Source organism: Equus quagga, chromosome 10 (genome assembly GCF_021613505.1).
Source record: "Equus quagga isolate Etosha38 chromosome 10, UCLA_HA_Equagga_1.0, whole genome shotgun sequence".
NCBI classification, from domain to species: Eukaryota; Metazoa; Chordata; class Mammalia; order Perissodactyla; family Equidae; genus Equus; species Equus quagga.
This window is the reverse complement of record NC_060276.1, coordinates 69,828,279-69,851,060: the sequence shown is the minus strand read 5'-3', so window position 1 is coordinate 69,851,060 and position 22,782 is coordinate 69,828,279. Positions and strand designations below refer to the sequence as shown.

General features: G+C 41.7%; 1 protein-coding gene across 1 annotated transcript; it reads left to right on the top strand.

Annotated features, from left to right (window-relative positions):
• The first annotated feature begins 16,015 nt into the window (after positions 1–16,015).
• On the top strand, positions 16,016–16,908 carry OTUD6A (OTU deubiquitinase 6A). Its single transcript, XM_046672786.1, has one exon. The coding sequence runs from the start codon at positions 16,016–16,018 to the stop codon at positions 16,880–16,882; it is 867 nt and encodes a 288-aa protein (XP_046528742.1). The 3' UTR covers positions 16,883–16,908.
• The last annotated feature ends 5,874 nt before the right edge of the window (positions 16,909–22,782 follow it).

Below are 22,782 nucleotides of genomic sequence, written 5' to 3'. Positions count from 1 at the left end.
ACATAACACTTCTGAATATATATGCACCTAACACAGGAGCACCAAAGTATATAAAGCAACTATTAACAGACCTAAAAGGAAAAATTAACAACAACACAATAATAGTAGGGGACCACAACACCCCACTTACATCAATGGATAGATCATCCAGACAGAAAGTCAACATGGAAACGGTGGATTTAAATGAAATACTTGAGCAGATGGACTTAATAGATATATATAGAACATTCCATCCAAAAATAGCAGAATACACATTCTTCTCAAGTACATATGGAACATTCTCAAAGATAGACCATATATTGGGAAACAAGGCAAGCTTCAGTAAATTTACGAAGATTGAAATCATGTCAAACATCTTTTCCAAACACAATGCTATGAAACTAGAAATGAACTACAAGAAAAAAGCTGGGAATGTGACAAATATGTGGAGACTAAACAACATGCTACTGAACAACAATTTTAGGTCAACAAAGAAATCAAACACAAAATCAAAAAATACCTGAAGACAAATGAAAATGAAAATGCATCATACCAACTCTTATGAGATGCAGCAAAACTGGTTCTAAGAGGGAAATTCATAGCAATAAAGGCCCACCTCTAGAAACAAGAAAAATCTCAAATAAGTAATGTTAAACTACACATAACAGAACTAGAAAAAGAAGAACAAAAAAAAGCCTAAAGTCAGAAGAATTTGGGAAATAATAAAAATTAGATCAGAAATAAATGAAATAGAGACAAAAAATAGTAGAAAGATCAATGAAAATAAGAGCAGGCTCTTTTAGAAGATAAACAAAATTGACAAACCCTTAGACTCACCGAGAAAAAAAGAGAAAGCTCAAATAAATAAAATTAGAAATGAAAGAGGAGAAATTACAATGGATACCATAGAAATACAAATCATTATAAGAGAATACTAGGAAAACCTATATGCCAACAAACTGGGTAACCCAGAAGAAATGGATAAATTCTTAGACTCATACAACCTCCCAAAATGGAATCGAGAAGCTAGAGAATCTGAATAGACCAATCACAAGTAAAGACAGTGAAACAGTAATCAAAAATCTTCCAAAAAGTAAAACTCCAAGGCCAGATGACTTCTCTGGAGAATTCTAACAAATATTCAACAAAGATGTTAGATCTATCCTTGTAGAACTACTCCAAAAAATTGAAGAAGATGGAATGCTTCTTAACTCATTCTATGAGGCCAACATCACCATGATACCAAAACCAGACAAGAACAACACAAAGAAGGAAAGTTACAAGCCAACATCGCTGATGAACATAGATAAAAACGCCTCAACAAACTATTGGCAAAATGAACACAACAATGCATTAAAAGGGGCATTAAAAGGGTCAGACACCATGATCAAGTGGGATTTCAACCAGGGATGCAGGGACGGTTCAAAATCTGCAAATAAATCGATGTGATACACCCCATTAACAAAATGAGGAATAAAATCATATGATCATCTCAATAGATGCAGAGAAAGCATTTGACAGGGTCCAAAATCCATTTATGATAAAAACCCTCAATAAAATGGGTATAGAAGGAAAGTACCTCAACATAATAAAGGCCATATATGACAGACCCATAGCCAACATCATACTCAATAGGGAAAAACTGAAAACCATCCCTCTGAGAGCAGGAACAAGAAAAGGGTGCCCACTCTCACCACTCCTATTCAACATAGTACTGGAGGATTTGGCCAGAGTAATTAGGCAAGACAAAGAAATAATAGGTATCCAAATTGGAAGGTAAGAAGTGAAACTCTCACTATTTGCGGATGACATGATCTTATATATAGAAAACCCAAAAGAATCCATCAAAAAACTATTAGAAATAATCAACAACTATAGCAAATTTGTATGGTACAAAATCAACCTACAAAACTCAGTTGCATTTCTATACACTAATAACAAACTAGCAGAAAGAGAAGTCAAGAATACAATCCCTGGTAGAAGGGAGGAGGGCAAAAGGGATGATTAGGTATATGTGTATGGTGATGGATTTTAATTAGTCTCTTGGTGGTGAGCATGATGTAATCTACACGGAAATTGAAATATAATGATGTACACCTGAAATATATGTAATGTTATAACCAATGTTACTGCAATAAAAGTAAATAAATAAAGCTTTAAGGCAAAAGAAAGAAAACAAATAGGATTCAGTATAGACAACCTGTTAATATAATTCATTACACTAAAAACTAAAGAAAAACTGATTGTCATCTCAACAGATGCAAAAAAGCTATTTCTTAATGTTTAATAAATATTTATATTAAATATATTAAAAAATAAATAGATATGAATGAAATTCCATAATATAAATAAAAAGAATACAATCCCATTTACAAATTGCAACAAAAAGAATAAAATATCTAGGAATAAATTTAACCAAAGAGGTGAAAGACCAATACACTGAAAACTGTAAGACATTACTGAAGGAAATTGAAGGAGATATAAAGAAATGGAAAGACATACCATGCACATGGATTGAAAGAACAAACATACTCAAAATGTCCATACTACCTAAATCAAACTACAGATTCAATGCAACCCCAATCAGAATCCCAACGATATTTTTCATGGAAATAGAACAAAGAATCCTAAAATTTATATGGAACAAAAAACACCCCCAATAGCAAAAGCAATCCTGAGAAAAAAGAACAGAGCTGGAGGCATCATAATCCCTGATCTCAAAATATACTACAAAGCTACAGTAATGAAAACAGCATGGTACTGGCACAAAAACAGACACACAGATAAATGGAACAGAATTGAAAGCCCAGAAATAAAACCACACATCTATGGACAGCTAATCTTCAACAAAGGAGCCAAGAACATACAATGGAAAAAGGAAAGTCTCTTCAATAAATGATGTTAGGAAAACCGGACAGTCACATGCAAAAGAGTGAAAGTAGACCATTATCTTACACCATACACAAAAATCAACTCAAAATGGATTAAAGACTTGAATGTAAGACCTGAAACTATAAAACTCCTAGAAGAAAACATATGCAGTACACTTTTTGACATGGGTCTTAGCAGCATCTTTTCAAATACCATGTCTACTCAAGCAGGGGCAACAAAAGAAAAAAGAAACAAATGGGACGACATCAGACCAAAGAGCTTCTGCAAGGCAAAGGAAAATTAACAAAACAAAAAGACAACTCACCAACTGGAAGAAAATACTTGTAAATCATATATCTAACAAGGAGTGTATTTCCAATTTTATAAAGAACTCATAGAACTTGACAACTGAACCTGGGGCCGGCCCAGTGGGGTAGTGGTTAAGTTTGCATGCTCTGCTTTGGCAGCCTGAGCTTCACTAGTTTGGATCCCAGGTGCAGACCTATGCACCACTTATGAAGCCATGTTGTGGCAGGCATCCCACAAATAAAATAGCGGAAGATTGGCAGAGATGTTAGCTCAGGGCTAATCTTTGAGGATTTGCCTCTCTGCCTAACATCTGTGCCAATCTTCCTCAAAAAAAAAAAAAAAACAACCCAACCTAATCACAAAATGGAGAGAAGATATGAATAGACATTTTTCCAAAGATATACAAATGGCCAATAGGTACATGAAAAGATGTTCGACATCACTAATTATGAGGGAAATAACAATCAAAACTACAATGAGATATTGCCTTACACCTGTTCAAAGTGGCTATAATTACCAAGACAAAAATTAACAAATGTTGGAGAGGATGTGGAGAAAAGGGAACCCTCATACACTGCTGGTGGGAGTGCAAACTGGTGCAGCCACTATGGGAAACAGTATGGAGATTTCTCAAAAAATTAAAAATAGAGGGGCCGGCCCAGTGGCTCAGTGGTTAAGTGCACACACTCCACTTTGGTGGTCCGGGGTTTGCTGGTTCAGATCCCGGGTGTGGACATGGTACTGCTCGACAAGCCATGGTGTGGTAGGCGTCCCACATATAAAGTAGAGGAAGATGGGAACAGATGTTAGCTCAGGGCCAGTCTTCCTCAGCAAAAAAGAGGAGGATTGGCAGCAGATGTTAGCCCACGGCTAATCATCCTCAAAAAAAAATTAAAAATAGAAAGATTGTACAATCCAGCTATCCCACTACTGGGTATTTACCCAAAGAACTTGAAATCTACAATTCAAAGAGAGTTATGCAGCCCTATGTTCACTGCAGCATTATTCACAATAGCCAAGATGTGGAAGCAACTCAAGTGCCCATTGACTGATTAATGGGTAAAGAAGATGTGGTGTCTATATATGATGGAGTACTACTCAGCCCTAAAAAAGACAAAATCATCCTATTTGCAACAACATGGATTGATCTTGAGGGTATCATGTTAACTGAAATAAGCCAGACAGAGGAAGACAAACACTGCATGATTTCACTCATATGTGGAAGATAAGCAAACACATGGATAAAGAGAACAGATTAATGATTACTAGAGGGGAAGGAGGTTGTGGGAATAGGTAAAAGGGGTAAAGAAGCACATTTATGGTGATGGATAGAAATCAGACTATTTGTGGTGAGCACAATGCAGTCTATACAGAAAATGATAAATAATATTGTACACCTGAAATTATACAATGTTATAAACCATTATGACCTCAATGATATAATTTTTTGGAAGAAGCTGAGTATTTTCTATTAAAAAGAGCTTTTAAGGTTTTGCAGCTATGTAATCTTGTCTTTGAATCTTTTTATCACTTTGGTTAAACAGATAATTAAATATTGTTTCATAATGATCTGTGACCCTATTTAGGCAAGTGTTTTAAAACCTCTTTGATATTTTTGATAAACGTCCCAAAATCAAATTCTAAATGAAGTCTTTTTGAACTCTAGCTAACTTTGGGATTTTTCAGAGGTTCCCTGAAATATCTCAAAGGACTTGTTCTCTCTCCTTGTAAAAAGAGGGATATTAAAATAATTAGGCTTACTTGATGTGTTAAATTACATGGGACTATTGTCAAATAAGAAATAACATTAAGCCTTCTTTATGTTATATCCATAGAAGTATATGTCATAAGAATTCCAGAAATTATGTGAAATTTCTGAAAGTCTAATATGTCCTGGTATAAAATGTTGTCTGTCATCAAAATTGAGACTTACATTAAATATGTATAACAGAACCTATAAAGGTTATGACACATATGAATGAAGTCCATTCTGCTTCTCCAAAAAAAATTGACACCTCATTCCCAAACTTTTGCTATCCTGGTGTCCTTGTAACATGGCAACAGCCTTCTCCTGAATCAGAGAAATTAAGATGGGTAAACAATGGCTGTAAATTAAACAAATAGAGCTATGGGAAACCCAAGATGGCCACTTCCTTCCTCCTGGTTCCCTGGCAAACTCCATCTCTCAGTTTTTACATTCCTTCACTCACTATAGGAGAAACTATTTCTGTCCCCAGAGGGGTCAGAACTCCTCCCTCTGGGTCCTTTGAGCACGTCCTGCTGGACTTCATTCAATTGCCACTCAGTAGGGGTTATCAATGTGTTCTTGTTATTGTACATATATTTTCCAGATGGGTTGAAACCTTCCCCTGCCACAAGGCTGATGCCCTCACAGTGGCAATTAAAAGTGTTTAAAAAAATGTGTTTCCCACTTAAGTTATACCTTCCACAGTCTCCAGTGATCATGGCATCCACTTCACTGGGCAAATCTTACAAGCCTTAATAAAAGCCTTGCAAACTTCTTGGAATTATCACTGTCTCTATGACCCCCAACCATCAGGCAATGTTGAGAGAACTAATGGAAAAACTGTATTCAAGCGGAACAAGAATTAATTACATGGGACTGAGTGAACTGATGAGGATGATTATAAATTTTGTGACTTTTTGCCTGAAAATTACTGTTCTTTAAATGTTTTGTTTTTCCAGATTTAAGGAAATCCTTTTTTTCCTTTTCTCTTAAGCCATCAATGACTTACAGCAATTTGGTGAACTATAACTTTGAAAACAGGATGGAAACAATTACTTTTTCTCCCTACCTGATCCCTCCAGAATTCAGCAACTCTCAGTATTCTTATTTTCATGACAACATATTTATCTGCATAAATTCCATAAGAATTTGTTCTCCCTGTAATGGAACACAATTGGAAACATTAGTTATATTACCAAGGCTTTGACTGAAATGTCATGTTTGAGAAAGACATACATAAACTCAAATATGCCTAAACAACCTTAAGGAATTAAGGTTAAGTCTCTGAAGCCAATAAAGCTCCTTAGAAAAACGGCCTGGTACCTCACTTACAGAGTTCTTGACAACCTAACCAGGTGAGTAAAGAAAGTCACTTCCTGGCAGATGCAAGAACCTCAGTATATGTTGGGATCCTCAAGAAGAGAGGAATTTCCCCAAATCTATAGGTATGACAGGCAGAATATTTGGCTTGGCTCTTTAGCCTCGAGAGGCTATTAAAAGTTCAATCTGGAGATTCTTTATAAAAATTTCCAGCAGAGCAGATTTAAAAGAGCCTATAATCAATTGCTATTCTTGCTGTACTTATGTAAATGACTAAGCCAAGTTTATTGAAACTAGAGTTATTTTGCAAACTAATTAGTCTAAATTTGACTATCTTTAATAAAATAAGGGTGATTTTAGAGAGAAAAATTATGTTTCAGTAGAAACTATAACACACTTATGAATATTAGATTCTAGTCCTGTTAATTTTCCTTGAAGTTTTATTTACCTAAAAACTGGACTAGATGCTAAGTTCTTCTGATTTCCTCAAATATTTGGCTACAACTCTACAAGCTATATTTCCAGTTTTTTCTCCCACTTTTGACTGGAATTATTAAGAACTACAGCTGGCCATTTCCCTGATGCCCTGAAAACTGAAGCTGAACAACTTGATAAAAACTTAAGAGAGATTGCCACAACAGCCCATATTTAAACAATCTTTGTGCATGTTGCTGAGTCAGCCACTCAGAAAGTTTACCTGAACATCCAATGACATCATCAGAGGCATTTCAAACTACAAAAGACGCTTTGACCTTGACATCTAGAAATCTTCTTGACTGGCTGCACCCTAAGCTCAGAAACTGGTTTATAATTTGCTGCAAGCATTAACCATTGATTTTCTTTGTTTCCATAGAAGTGTCTCCCATTAAATATCTAATTGCTTGCACTGTAAACCTAACTTTGGGAGCCCACTTGCATCACTGCCTCCTGAAATGAGACACAACTGAACTGATCTATTTTCAAGACTAAAAGATTAATTAAATGAAATAATAGAACGATCTACCAGTTCAACTTTTAATATGTGAAATTTCCGGGGGAGTTTCAGAGGAGGGAAATGTTGGGGCCCAGGGCAGGCCACCCCAAAATATCCCACAATAGCATATTGATTATTTTGAATGAAAGTTACTTAAGAAGCAAGGAGGGCATTCTGACCCTCCTGTCTCTGTTCCCCCTGAAAGCAGGAAATCAATCCCCCGTGTGAAAGGTGTTCTCCCTGCATCCTCATCACCAGAGTGAGGGAATTCCAGGCCGAGAAGCCTGTGTAAGGAAACCTTGTGAATTTACTACCTCCAGCCTAAACTCTGCTGAAATTTCTCACTATTTACGTACACCAAACCTAAGTTTCTGTGTCCTGTCAATTCTTCACAAATTTACTGTTTCTTTGTGTAAAAGATATTCATACTGCCTCTTTTGTTCACTCTCTGAAAATCATTTCTTTGTGGTCTCCAATACATACGTATTAAACTGGGTTTTTCTCATGTTAGTCTGGTCTTGTGTCAATTTTGTTATTAATCCAGCCATAAGAACACAAGAAAGGAAGAAAGGGGATTTTCCTGCACTCCGACACTAGTAAAGCTAGTGGCTGGTTTTTAAAGCATGTTCTGCTGACCCTGGGCTTTCAGAGACATGCTACATGGATAACTACAGTGAGAGAACAGCAGAGGACTCTGGAATTGCTAGCTCCCACTTAAAGCAGAGCACCAGCTCTCTTTTAATCTGCTTCCAATTTGACAAAATGGTGGCAGTTGGGGAGAGAAAGATTCTGTAAGGCCCTAGGGGAGCCTCGCAGGGAAAGGATCTGCACTTCTCTGCCAAGGAGAAGCTGCCTCAGTGTGGCAAGGGTGGGCTGTAGGCTAAGTGCAGGGGGCCCAGGGACACTTCCAGGGGCCAGCACCAAGGCAGCAAGCGGAGACTGTGGCCAGCCTGAAAAGATTGGGAGAGATGCCTGCTGGACAGGAAGAATTCCTGGAGGCTGAGTGGTCACTCCCTCCACTGAGCCACCCCTGAGGGGGTCATCATTCATATCAAGCCCCTGCCCTGAGGTCTTGTGTTTTGTTATTCTTGCCTCTTCACACATCTGTCCACCTACTCTGACCCCCTCGCCTCCTTCCTGGTCTGTGAGCTCTCAGGGGCAGAAACTGGGTGGTACTGGGTACTGTTCTCACGTACCCAGCCCCAGACACAGGCCACACAGTAAGCATTCTCTAGCCTTTGTTCTAAAAATGCCTGAGTGACCTGTGTGGCTGGCACTAAGCAAATCTCTGGGGCTTGGTTCTTCAAACGTAAATAGGAAAAGTACTCCCCCTTGGACTTATGAGAATCCAGATAAGAAATAGATAGCTAATCACCTGGGCGAACTGTGAAATGGGGTCCACATGTGGGTTGCTTCTGTCATTATCATTAAGAGGAGAGGTGGGGAGGGTAGGACAAGTCACTGAGGAAAGAAAGCCCAGAGTTCACTTGGGCATTCCCTGGGATGGGATTCCCTCCAAGCAATGTTGCCTTAGAGAAAGGGTGTCAGAAACTCAAGAGCGGAATCAATGACAGGGTGAGCATTTGGAATATCCTAGAAGCTCTGATTCTCTATCTGCACGGAGAAGGCCATGTGCCCAGTTGATGCATCTGCATGAATCCCACCATCCTAACACTACACAGTGAAACGGTCAAGGCTGTTTGGGGGCTTCCAGTCTTTAGTCTTAATCCACCTCCATCATCTCCCCACCTCATCCTCAAAATCCCTGGAGATTCTGAGGCTCAGAGACTGTCAGAGCTAGAAGGCTCTCCGAGGTTTTTAATTCCAAGCCACCCAGGGAGGGCTCCTCATGGCCTTCATTGAGCCCTGTGCCAGTGAAATCCTTCTTCCTGCTCTTACATCCAGGCCCAGCTCCCCACTGGTCCTACTCTAGGCCTCTGGAAATAGACAAAAAATAAAGCCAGTCTTTCCCTTATGCAGCGGTTTTCACCCCACCCAGGTAGGGTTACCAGATAAAATACAGGATGCCAGTTAAACTCGAATTGCACGTAAACAACAAATAATGTTTTAGTATAACTATGTCCCAAATATTGCGTGGGACATACTTATGCTAAAACATTACTCGTTGTTCATCTGAAATCAAATTTAATGAAGTCCCGTGTCTTTATTTGCTAAATTTGGCAACTGTAAGACCCAGGATCATGTGATCAGCAGTTAACATACTGTGGGAGCCACAGCCAAGCCTGGTCTGTCACATCCAGAGAGCAGACCTCACTCAGTGGCTCAGGAGGTCTGTGCATCACCCCCAATATCTCAGCTGGATAGAGTAGGCTAGTCCCTATCCCCTGCACTTAATGGTTTAGTCAGATTTTCTCAAAGCCATCCTCATTATGCTAGGGAAGTTTTCCTGCATACCCTGCATCCACCCACATCCCATCCATTTCTTCTGCTGGCTGGGCAGGGCTTTTAGGCATTCTGGCTCAAGTGCTAGTTTTCCCTTTCTCTCATCTGGCAAATTAAGAATGATCAGAGGATGGAGGCCCAACCAAGAAACCAAAACAGAAGGTTAGTGATGGGGGGCAGGAAAGGCTGAGACTGACTCAGCTGGAAGGTGCCAGAGTGGGCTCCTAGTGCTTCAGAGGGTTGGAGATGGCCACTCTCCTCTGCCCTGGTGGGCAACGGCTATCTTTCTTGTTTCTAAAGGGCCCCCAGGATTTGAGGGCCTCACATGGCCATTTCTGCCAGAAGACTCACTCCCACCTCTAACTTCATGTTACTGGTGACAGTAATGACTCTCAAATTCTCCCATGCGTACTCATGTGATCCCTTATCAGATGTGGAAGGGGGACAAGAGAAGCTACTCTGAGTATATAGACCATCGATGAGGAGGAACAAAGGGAGAAACAGGGCTAGGACTATAGTCGAGGGTGAGATTGTGAACCTCTGTTCCAAAACTCTGCTTCAACTTTGCATGCTATTCTATAGTTACTTGGTTTTTGTCTGTCTTCCCCTACTTGGTTATGAACTCCTTGAGGTTAGGGATCTTTATCCGTTTTGTTCACTGCTGTATCCACAGTGCCTAGAACGGTGCCTGGCCTATAGTAGGACAGAAAAATGGTGGCCGAATGAATAAAGGAATGAGCAAAGCAGATCAGAGGCAGGAGCAGGGGCAAGAACAAGGTTGGGGGTCAATACAGAAACCAAGCAACAACACAGCAGAAAACTAATGTGGTCACGAACGTATGTAGAAGATATTTACGGCAATTGTATTATAAATAGGTGCGGGTAGAGAGATGCAAAAGGAGATAAGATTTCTATGCTTCACTCAAACTGGTAAAATGACAACACCATAGATTTTTATAATACACACACACACACACACACACACACACACACACACACACACATACACACAAATACATAAATGTACCTAGAGTAACCACTAAAAAAATTATACAAGGAGATGCACTCGAAAACTTCATAGATAAAATCTAAATTGAATTCTAAAAAATGTTCAAGTAACCCAAAGCAAGGCAGGAAAAAGAAAACAGAAATAAACACAGAAGAAACAGAAAACAAAAAGTTAAATGGCAACTTAAGTCCTAACATATTAACAATTACATTAAATGTAAATTACCTATATACACCAATTAAAAGACAGAGATTGGCAGAGTGGATTAAAAAACATGACCCAACTAAACGCTATCTGCAAAAAACTCACTTCAAATATAACGATGTTGAGAGGTTGAAAGTAAAAGGATAGAAAAATATATATCATGCAAACATTAATAAGGAAAAAGGAGTAATTATATTAACATCAAATAAAGTAGATGTTAGAGCAAAGAAAATTACTGGAGACAGACAGGGGCATTGCTTAATGATAAATGGGTGAATCTACCAGAAAGACAAAGCGATCCTAAATGTGTAGGATTTGCAACAGAGGCGCAAAATATTGGAATCAAAACCTGATAGAACTGAAAGGAGGAAGATAAAAAGCCACAATTACTGTTAGAGACTTCAACACTCCTCTCTCAACAATAAATAGAAGAATTAGACAGAAAATCAGGAAGGATATAGAAGTCAACAACACTATCAACCAATGGGATCTAAATAACATTTATAGAACACATCACTCAACCATAGTAGAATACACATTCTTTTCAAGTGCCCATGGGACACATCTTTGTCAAGATAAAACTTATCCCGGGCCGTAAACAAACCCCCAACAAATTGAAATCATATAGAGTGTGTTCTCCAACAACAAAGGAATCACGGTAGAAATCAATAACAGAAAGATAACGGGAAATTCTGCAAACACTTGGAAACTAATAATTCACTTCTAAATAATCCATGAGCCAAAGAGTCTCAAGGGTTCCAAAAGATACATTGTACTGAATGAGAATGAAAATACAATATATCAAAACTTGTGCGATAGCATTAAAGTAGTACTGAGAAAGAGATTTATGGCACTAAATGCATACATTAGAAAAAGAAGAAAAGTCTGAAATCAATCGTCTAAATTCTCACCTCAAGAACCAGAAAAAGAAGAGCGAACCTCACCCAAAGCAAGCAGAAGGAATGAAAACAGAGAACAAAAATCAATGAAATTGAAAACAGAAAAGCAATAGGGAAAACCAATGAAACAACAAGCTGGTTCTTTGAAAAGATCAATAAAATTGACAAATTTCTAGCAAGACTGACAAAGAACAAATAAGAAAAGAGAGAAGACACAAATTACCAATATCAGGAATCAAGCAGGGACTATCGCTGCAGACCCTGCAGACATCAAATGATAATAATGGATACTATAAATAACCCGACACACATAATATTTGACTGCTTAGAGGAAATGGACCAATTCCTCAAAGGACACAAGCTACCAAAATTCACTCAATGTGGAATACATAATTTTACTAGCCCTTATAACTATTAAGGAAAACAACTTTGTAATTTTAAAACTCCCCCAAAAGCAATCTTTTGGCCCAGATGTTTTCACTGGAGAATCCTACCAAACAATGAAAGAATTAACACTGATTTTACACAATCTCTTCCAGAAAAACAGAAGAGGAGGGAACAATTCTAAATTCATTTTGTGAAGCTAGCATTACCCTGATATCAAAACCAAACTAAACAGGAGCTGGGCCGGTGGCGCAGCGGTTAAGTTCGCACGTTCTGCTTCGGCGGCCCGGGGTTTGCCGGTTCGGATCCCGGGTGTGGACATGGCACCGCTTGGCAAAAGCCATGCTGTGGTAGGCATCCCACGTATAAAGCGGAGGAAGATGGGCATGGATGTTAGTTCAGGGCCAGTCTTCCTCAGCAAAAAGAGGAGGATTGGCAGTAGTAGTTAGCTCAGGGCTAATCTCCGCCGCCCCCCCCCCCAAAAAAAACAGTACTTAGCTCAGCGCTAATCTTCCTCAAAAAAAAAAAAGTACTGGAAAAGAAAGCTCCAGGCCAATATCTTTCATGAATGTAGATTTTTAAATCCTTAACAAAACATTAGCAAAGAGAATTCAGCGATATGTAAAAAGAATTATAAGCCATGACCAAGTGAGGTTGATTCCGGGAATGCAAGATTGGTTCAATACTTGACAATCAATCAATGTAATCGACCATATTAACAGGCTAAAGAAGAAAAATCACACAAACAGTTCAATCGATGCAGAAAACAATATTTGACAAAATTCAATACCTTCAATTCAATTCATTCATTCGTGTTAAAAACTCTCAGAAAAATAGAAACGAAGGGAAACATCCTCAACTTGATAAAGAACATCTCCAAAAACCCTACAGCTAATACTGTACTTAATGGTGAACAAAGAAACATCTCCCATGATCCAGAACAAAGCAAGGCTGCCTGCCCTCGCCACTCTTATTCAACATAGTGCTGGAAGTTATAATTAGTACCATAAGGCAAGAAATGGAAATAAAAGGGTTCAGAGTGGAAAAGATGAAATAAAGCTGTCCCTATTCAGAGAGGATATGATTCTCTACCTAGAAAATTCCAAGGAATCCTCAAAACACTCCCCCTAGAAATAGTAAGTCAGCTGAGCAAGGTCATAGAATACAAGATAAACACGCCAAAGTCAATTTTATTTCTATATACTAGCAATGAACATGTGGACTCTAAAATTAAAAATATAATACCCCTTACAATCACTCAAAAAATGGAATGCTTAAGTGTCAATCTGACAAATATGTGCAGGACTTATGCACTGAAAATTATAAAACATCTGTGAAAGTCAATGAAAATCTAAATAAATGGAGATACATACCCTGGTGGTCATGGATTGGAAGACTCAACATAGTAAAGATGTCAATTCTCCCCAAACTGATACGGCTGTAACACAATTCCTATGAAAATCCCAGCAAGATCCTTCTGTAGATATAGACAAGGGTATTCTAAAATGTATATGGAAAGACAAAAGAATTAGAATAGCTAAAACAATTTTGAGAAAGAAGAATAAAACTGAAGTAAAGGGCCTACCTAATTTCAAGACATTGCTCAGTTACAGTATTCAAGACTATACGGTGTGGGAGGAGGGATAGACCCATAGATCACAGACATGCCCAACTGATTTTTGACAACGGTGCAAAACCAATTCAATGGAGGAAGCATAACCTTTCTAACAATTGACGCTGGAGCAAATGGATAACCATAGGCCAAGGAACGATCCTCCACCTAAGCCTCAAACCTTACACAAAAATAAACACAAAATAGATCACAGATTCAAATTTAAAACCTGAAGCTATAAATCTTTTCAGTAGAAAACAGGACAAAATCTTTGGGATCTAGAGTTAGACAAAGAATGCTTGACAACAAAACCACGACCCATAGAAGGAAAAATTGATAAATTGGACTTCAAAATGTAAAACTTTTGCTCTGAGAGACACCACGTAAAGAGATGAAAAGACAAGCTATAATGTGGGAGAAAATATTTGCAAACCACATAGCCAACAAATAACTAGTATCTGGAGCACATGAAGAACTCTCAAAACTCAACAGTAAAAAAAACAGTCCAGGGGCCAGCCAGGTGGCACAGCCGTTAAGTGTGCACATTCCGATTCAGCAGCCCGGGGTTCACCCGTTCGGATCCCGGGTGCAGACATGGCACCATTTGTCAGCCATGCTGTGGTAGGCGTCCCACATATAAAGTAGAGGAAGATGGGCACGGATGTTACCTCAGGGTCAGTCTTCCTCAGCAAAAAGAGGAGGATTGGCAGCAGATGTTAGCTCAGGGCTAATCTTCCTCAAAAAAAAAAAAGAAAACCACAGTCCAATTATAAAATGTGGAAACAACCTGAATGTTTTACCCAAAAAGATACGACACAGATGGCAAATGAGTACATGAAAAGATGAGCAAGATTAGCTACGTAAGAAACACAAATTAAATCCACAGTGAGATGTCACTACACATGTATCAGAATGGCTCAAATAAAAAAGTATGACAATAATAAATGCTGGGGAGGATGCAGAGAAACTGGATCCCGCATACACTGCCGGTGGGAATGTATAGGCACGCTGGAAAATAGTTTCTTAACAAACTAAACATACACTTATAACATGATCCAGCAATTGTAGTCCTGGGCATTTTTACCATAGAAATGAAGACTTACATTCATTCACACAAAAACCTGTATATAGATGCTTGTAGCAGATTTATTTGCAATAACCCCAAACTGGAAACAACCCAGATGTCCTTCAACAGGTGAATGGTTAAGCAAACTACAATCCATTCATATCATGGAATACTACTTAGCAATAAAAAAAGGAGTGAAATTTTGATATATGCAACAACTTGGACAAATGTCCACTTTCCTCATTTGTAACAAGGCGGGGGGGGGGGGGGTCTCAAGGGCCTTCCTGTTTGGGAATTCAAGATGCAGATGAGCAGGGTGAGGCAGGATGAGAGCGTATTTGAAAGAGTTTGGAGCTTTATTTTATTTTTTAGAACTTCTAAAGATTCAAACTAATCAGAAAGAAGCGGCTTGATGAAAGCCGGCTGTTGTGCTTCCTGGGCGTCCTAGGGAGCCCATTCTGGAAGCTGGGGACCCAGGAGAAGGGTGTTTAGGGTAGGTGCATTCTGTTGGCACAAGCTAAGAGGTCTGCTTGGTTGTAGAGAATGACTTTAAGGAGAGCAGCTATTGCCTTCTTACACTGAAATGGGACAGGGCGGATTTGAAGCCCATACTGAAAGCACTCTATGTTCCCAGGAACGTAAGGAAATATCTTTGTTCTGATACACAAAATTAAGGGTTTGCCAATCAAGGGATCTGAAAAATCGTAGAAAGCCACATTGCCTCCTGAACACTAGGCAAAACGGGAAGTCCAACGTCAGAGCACATTCAGCTGGTGGTATGGTATTTGTCATGTAATTCTCAGGCTAGACTAGAGTCTGCACTGTGTTCAGGCTTGGAAATGAAGCCGGGAGTAAGAGTTCATGAAAAAGGTCTACAAGCCCAATTGCTGCACATAATACGTAAAGGTGGGATAACTCGCGGGATCTAACCCTCGGGATCTTACCCGCGAGATTTGAATCTCGCTAAAACTGGAAGCAACCGTTGCTACGGGGTCTAAAAAGGGCGTATTCAGGGTCTCCCAACAGCCAATCGTAGTGCCAGGCGTGCTCGGGGGCGTGGCCATGAAGAGACAGTAGCCAATGGCAGAGTGGGCCGTGAATAAGGTGAGGACGACAGGCGGGTGAGGCGCGCAGAGTGCGGCAGACAGGGGAGGCTGAGGCGCGTAGCCTGTCTGCGGTTTGCGCTGTTAGTCAGAACTCTAGCCAGTACTTTAGCTCCCCCAAACTTAGATTAACATCATGGAAGATTCACAGCGGATGGTACGACGCCACTACCGCGAAAAGAAAGAGCTGCAGGCCCGCATCCAGAGCATGAAGAACTCTGTCCCCAAGAGCGACAAGAAGAGAAGAAAGCAGTTGCTCCTCGACGTGGCCCGCCTCAAGGCCGAGATGGAGCAGAAGCACCAGCAGGAGCTGGAGAAGTTCCAAGAGAGTTTTCCCGATGACAGCAACCTCGATTCTGTCACTGAAGATCTTGCCAAGATGGATCTCGAGAACCAGCCTCCCCGCCTCGCAAAGGCACAAAGAAGGCGCGAACGAAGGGCGGCCGCGGAGGGAGCGCGCCTGGAGAGGATCGCTGAGGTGGAGGCGGAGCGTCAGGCCGGCTTCCGCCACGACGACGAGGAAGAGAAGCTCTCCGCCATCCTGGAGGCCAGAAATCTGGAGATGAAGGAAATCCCAGCCGACGGCCACTGCATGTACCGCGCCATCCAAGACCAGCTGGTGTTCTCGGTGACCGTGGAGAGCCTGCGGCGTCGCACCGCCAACTACCTGAGGAAGCACGTCGACGACTTCCTGCCCTTCTTCAGCTACTCCGAAACCGGCGACGCCTACAGCCGCGACAGCTTCTTGAGTTACTGCGACGACATCGTGCACAGCGCGTTGTGGGGAGGCCAGCTCGAGCTGAGGGCCCTGTCGCACGTCCTGCAGACCCCCATCGAGGTGATCCAGGCCTACTCTCCCGTCCTCGTCATCGGGGAGGAGTACGCCAAGAAGCCGCTCACCCTCGTCTACCTGCGCTACTCCTGCAGCCTCGGGGAGCACTACAACTCGGTGAAGCCGCTGGAGGCCGGCGCCGTCGGGGGCGCCGCCCCGCGCCTCTTCTAGGCCCTGGCGCCGCCGAGCCTGCCACCATTGCCGCCGCCATTGCCGTCGCCGTCGCCGTCGCCGTCGCCGCTGAAGCCGCCGCCGCGTCTCCTCAGTAGGCTCTGTTTTTTTTTCTTCGGTTTTCTCTGTTTTCTTTCTGTTACTCAAAATTCAGCGTCCCCTCGCGTTCTCCCCGCCGCCGTCCGGCCGCTCTGGCGCCTCTGTTGCTGCTCCGGCGGCGAGGGACCTGCCCCCCCCCCAGGAGAGCGCCTGCACGGTGCTCTCCGAGGGGACTGAGTTTGATAAGTTCTCGCCGCTTCTTGCCCTTAAGGGTCTTTGCCTCCCTCATCGATGAGAATTGGTCACCTTGCAAATAATTGGTTGGGGGGGGGGGGATTTGAAATTGGAAGTTTGGTTTGATGGCGTTCTTAACCTGAGGAAACTGAGTTTAGCTCGGGATCTGCAGCCTGTGCCCTGACTGTGTCGCCTTCCTCAGCTGAAGCTGGAGTTTAGTGCCCGCGAGGCCGTGTGAACGCCTTGTGCTTAGTCCTTTAGAAACCAGCGCATCCCGGACTGTTGCGGGCTTCGCGTGTCCTTCGGCCGGGTCACTCGGGAGACGTCGCGAGCCGTGCACGAGTCCTCCTCCACTACTTTGTTTTGTTTTTTCATAAAAACTTGTGCTGTTCCGAATTAATTTTAGTTCTTTAGATGTTTGCAAAATTCTCAGTAATAGCGTTTGTTAAATTTAGACGTTTAATGTAGGCGTTAAGTGTAGAAAGTAAGGATACATAAACTGATAGGCTAGAGAAGGGTTACTTGAAGGTGCGAAAGATCTCAACTTAATTTCTTTTGTTAAAGATAGGGAGAGCCAGGACTTGAGTTAAGGAGTCCGTCCATTTCATTAGATCTACAACTGGTGTGAAGCAAAAAGAGACAAAGCGACAGGTAGCTTAACCCCTGTCAGGGACGTGTGAGCTAGTGAGTTTCCTTTGTGCTCAGAGACGTGAAAGGGTAGGGCTTTATTCAAGTAATTGATCCACTTTGTTATATCTATCACTGGTGTGACATGTGAAAGATGTGAATTTAATAATTTTCTTTAATTCTTAGAGATAGAAAAGTATTAAAAAAGATTTTTTAAAGTATTAATGGAGTTGATCCACTTTGTTATATCTACAACTGATGTGAAGGCTGAAAGATCCGAATTTAGTAATTTTCCTTAATTCTTAGTGATAGAGAAGTATTAAAAAGATGTTTTAAAAAATGTTAATCCATTTTGTCATACCTACAACCGGCATGGGGCAAAAAAAGTGAGCAGTGTGCTTTTGTTGATATTTGAGACTTGTTGGTGTCTTGAATTTGCCAAATAGTAGTGAAAGTGAAATGATTTTCAGTACACAATTTAAAAATTCTTAATCTTTGGATTGTGTATTTCAGTGAAGTTGCTTAAATTCATTTAAAAAATTCTTTGTAACACCAAATGTTCTAAAATAAAATATATGAACTTTAAAAATAAAAAAAATATTATGTTTAAACAGTTAAAGCAGTTTAAAAAATACCTAGTTCTCTGTTTCTGTGTATCTAACTTCGTATAGAGTTCGTATTCCAGGATCCACTTCAGCAAAGGAATGCTGGAGGGTTAGGGAGCAGGAGTGGGGGCACAGATGAGGCTTTTAGGAGGAGGAATGGGCCTGCGGTCTTGATGGTGGCCTGGAGTGGAGTGTTTTCCAGGGAAGGATTTAGGTCCTGAGTTAAGGTTTCACTCAGTGAAAGACATCACGAAATGATTTCATTTAAGGATGTTCTCATTAGTATGCATGAAAAAGAACTCCCACTTCCCAAAACTCACCAGTCCATGGCTACATTGCAGGAGGGAAAGAAGTGCCACTGTTTTTGTTTTTCTTTTTGGGGGGGGGGGGGCGGTGTGGAAGTGTTCCCAAAATACAAATATGGAAACCCTGCCAATAGCTCACTGTATAAATGTGTCAGATAAATTTCAGATAGCCAGCTGGCTAAGACGCAGTCCTGCAGAAACCGGGCATTTGGGTGCATTGTGAGAAGAGAGCCTTTTGTAGGGATGAAGACACTGCCTGGAGAGGGGAAAATAGGCCAGGGAGGGAGGCCTAATCTGGAAGGGTGCCCAGCTGGGAAGGAGGGTGAAAATTTGCGGAAAAGGTCAGCCTAGGAGGATGAATGGGACATGGCAGGAGAAAGGGGAACAGGTTGGGTGGGGGGTGGGGGTGGGGGTGGGGAGGGCGGGTGGCCACAGGCTGAGGAAGGGGACTGGCTGGGGAACAGGGCATAGATGGTGAAGAGAGCCTGGCTAGAGGAGGGGAACTGCGTGGGGTGTGGAACACAGGCCCATGAAGGGGGCCTGACTGGGGCCATGGCAAAGGCTGGTGAAGAGCTCTAGAAATGGGAAGGGTGCCCTACTGGAGTGGGCTGCATTGGGTGGGGGAGGGGAGCACAAGTTGAAAGCGAGGGCTGGGGTAGGGGACCTTGATGGATAAGGGGACCCAGCTGAGTAGGGGGGTTACAAGCTAGGAAAGAGAGCCTGGCGGCGGGAGGATTCCTGGCAAGGGACAAGGTCCAGACTGGGCGGGGGGGGGGGGGGGCAGGGTATTGGCTGAGGAAGGAGGCATGGGCGAGCCGGGGACCCTGACTGGGGTAGAGGGCATAGGCTGGTGAAGAGGGCACTGCCTGGATAATGTGGCCCTTGCTGGGGGTAGGGAGAAGAGGGCCTGGTACTGCCCAAGGAATTCTTGGGCAGAAGGTACCAAAGACAGCAAAGTCACATTTCACAGGCTTGTCTCTTGAGTATGAGAGAAATAACTGTTCCTGTCTCGGGAACCCTGAAGGTCTCACTGGGGCCTGTCCCAGCTGCCTCCACCGAGTCTGCCTTCAGCTGTAAGGAGATGGAAGAGTTAACCTAGGCCAGATCCTAACCAGTCCCAGAGCACAGACCAAGAGGGGGCCTTCACTGTGGTATCTGGCGGGACGTAAGGGATTTGCAGTCTGTTCACTTTTGTAGCAGTGACCACAGTCACTGAAGACAGTGACTGTTCTGCGCAATTTCTTGTACAAAAGCCATGGGGCACTGTACCCAAAGGGATCCAATTCCAAAAGCAACTTTCATTCATTCACTTACTATTTTTTATTTACGCATTGTCATGCCCTCTCCCCTTTTGTCATAGCAGCCAAAAATAACGTACACCTATCTGGGTTTGAAGCCCAGCGCATCCTCCCACTTCCTAGCTTTGTGAGGTGGGCCTCAGTTTTCTTATCAGTAACATGGGACAATTAACACCTGTCTTAGAGATGGTGCATTAAATGAAAATACATATAAAGTGCCTGATAAATGTTAGCTACTGTTAGTATCGCTATCTAGGAGCCCAACCAAGGACATAACATTATCAGCTGTGTCAGCAACTACCCCTTGATTTTGTCTACGGTGACTTTGGGGGCCACTTGGCCCCTTCTCACAGGTCCTGTGATGGAAGCAGAGTCTCCCCCAGGGCTGTCTGCCCCAGCTGTTGCCACCAGAGCTTCCTGGACTGCAGTGTGAGAGCAGAAGCCACTGGAGCTCCCCTGAAGTGGCCTATTGGAGGCCTGTGTGCAGGGACTCCTCAGGCCAGTCGGTATCTTCCTTCCAGGCCTTTCTACGCAAACACATAAGCACACGTGTTTTAAAAAGTAAAACTGGTATCATTCTATTCAAGCTACTTTTTTTTTTTTACTTAACAATACATTATAAGCATTTCCCTGTGTCCTTAAACAGTCTTCGATACAATGATTTTAATGCCTGCATTCTAGCTTGTGAATGTGCCGTAATTTACTTATCCTATTCCATTGTTGGACATTTAGATTGCCTTCAGTTTCTCATTACTATAAATATGTCACCGTAGTATCTTTGTAGCTGAATCATTGTCTATATTTCTGAATATTTCCTTTTAAAAAGGTTTCTAGAAGTGATCTAGGTCAGAAGGAGAGGCTTTGAATGCGTGCTGGTAAATTGCCCTCCAGAAAGATTGCACCAATTTACACTCTCAGGGTACGAGAGTGTTATTTTCCCATATAGTCGCCAACACTGAAAATTATCATCTTTGCTAATTTGTTAGGTGAAAAATGTTGTATTAGTTGGCCCTTTGTCGATTACTAGTGACGTGGAACATTCCTCTAAGTGTTTATTAGCATGTCTTATTTCATTCGTGCAGGAACAAATAATTCTTAATTCATTGAGTGTTCCTGCACTTTGCTCAATTTTCTATGGGTGAGTTTGTTTTTTTCTTAGGGATTTTTAATATGTCCTTCCACCTGTCAGTCAGATATTTTTTAAAAATAGTTTTTTCCCTGTACATTATTATCCTTTCAGTTTTGTTTCTGACTTTTTGCCTATGCTGAAGTTTAAATTGTACTGGAATCCATCTATCAATCTTTTTCTTTACGGTTTCTGTCTTGGTATCATACTTAGAAAGGGCTTCCCCATCCCGGGGTTGGATCCATATTCATGTATACTTTCTTTCAGGTTTTTAATGCTTCCTCTTTATATTCATCTATATTTAACATATCCATTTGGAAATTCCTTTGGTATAAGGACATAAATTGACTTTCCCCAATTATGATAATTAACCAGTTAGCCCAACACCGTTTATTGAATAATCCATCATTTCACCATTGATTTCAAGTGCCACCTTCCACATATATTACATTCTTTAAGATAAGAGGGTAAATCTTGGGGCCTGCCCGGTGGCGCAGCGGTTGAGTGAGCACGTTCCGCTTCTAAGCGGCCCAGGGTTCGCCGGTTCGGATCCCGGCTGCGGACATGGCACGACTCGGCACGCCATGCTGTGGTAGGCGTCCCACGTATAAAGTAGAGGAAGATGGGAAGGGATGTTAGCTCAGGGCCAGTCTTCCTCAAAAAGAAAAAAAGAGGGTAAATCTCTTTTCAGTCAGTCACCAGGAATAACTGCATCCGGTGACGTAAATCTGAAGCTACCAGCTGTCCATTCATCCGTTCATTCCATATTTACTGAAGAGAGTGGTGATAAACAATAGAGGCAGAGAGATGAAAGATCCAGTCCCAGCCCTCACCATGTAGTGGAGGCGGCAGACAGGAAGATAGAAAGTAGCAGCAGCATGACCAGCACCTGAGGGAAGGAAGCTCAGAGGAGGGACACCTCATCAAACCGGGGGGATCAGGGAGGCTTAGGAGGAGCTCTTAGAGAACACAGCCAGAGTGGAGGCAGGAGTGAAAAAACACGATGTCTTCCTGTCAGTGGAACCGGAAGATAGAGGTGAGAGGTGAGGGAGTTGTGGGAAAGAGGCTGGAGAGGGAGGCAGGTATGGTCTCCCAGCTTTAATAAACATCAGTTTTACTCATAATGTTACAAATTAAATAAATACAAATGAAATGAGATACCGTTTTGCAGCAGTCAGATTAGCAAAGAAGTAAAGTTTGAAAATAGGCTGTGTTGACGGAGAAATGCAGAAACAGGCACTCTCAAATATTGTTGATGGTGTGTAAACAGGTACAATCTCTTTGGAGGGCAATTTGGCAATGGCTATCAAATTTTGAGTGCATAAACTACTATCATTTATACTTTTATAGATATAAATATACAGTTTTGCTTGTGCATGACTGAAGTATATATTAAAAATGATAACCTTGGTTGCTTTTGAGGAGGGAAATCAGGTTGCCAAGGGAAAAGGATGGGAGGGGGCTTTTCAGTGTAATCTCTTGAATGTCTGATATTTGGAGCTATATGAATTAATAAGTAAATAAATCTAAACCTAACTTACTAAACAAAACGCACGTAGCTTTTGACCTAGCAATCTGCACCCAGGGATCTTTGCTCCGGATGTATGTATTATACAACATTGTGTTTCAAGAATGCTCATTACAGCATTACTTGTCAAAGCAAAAA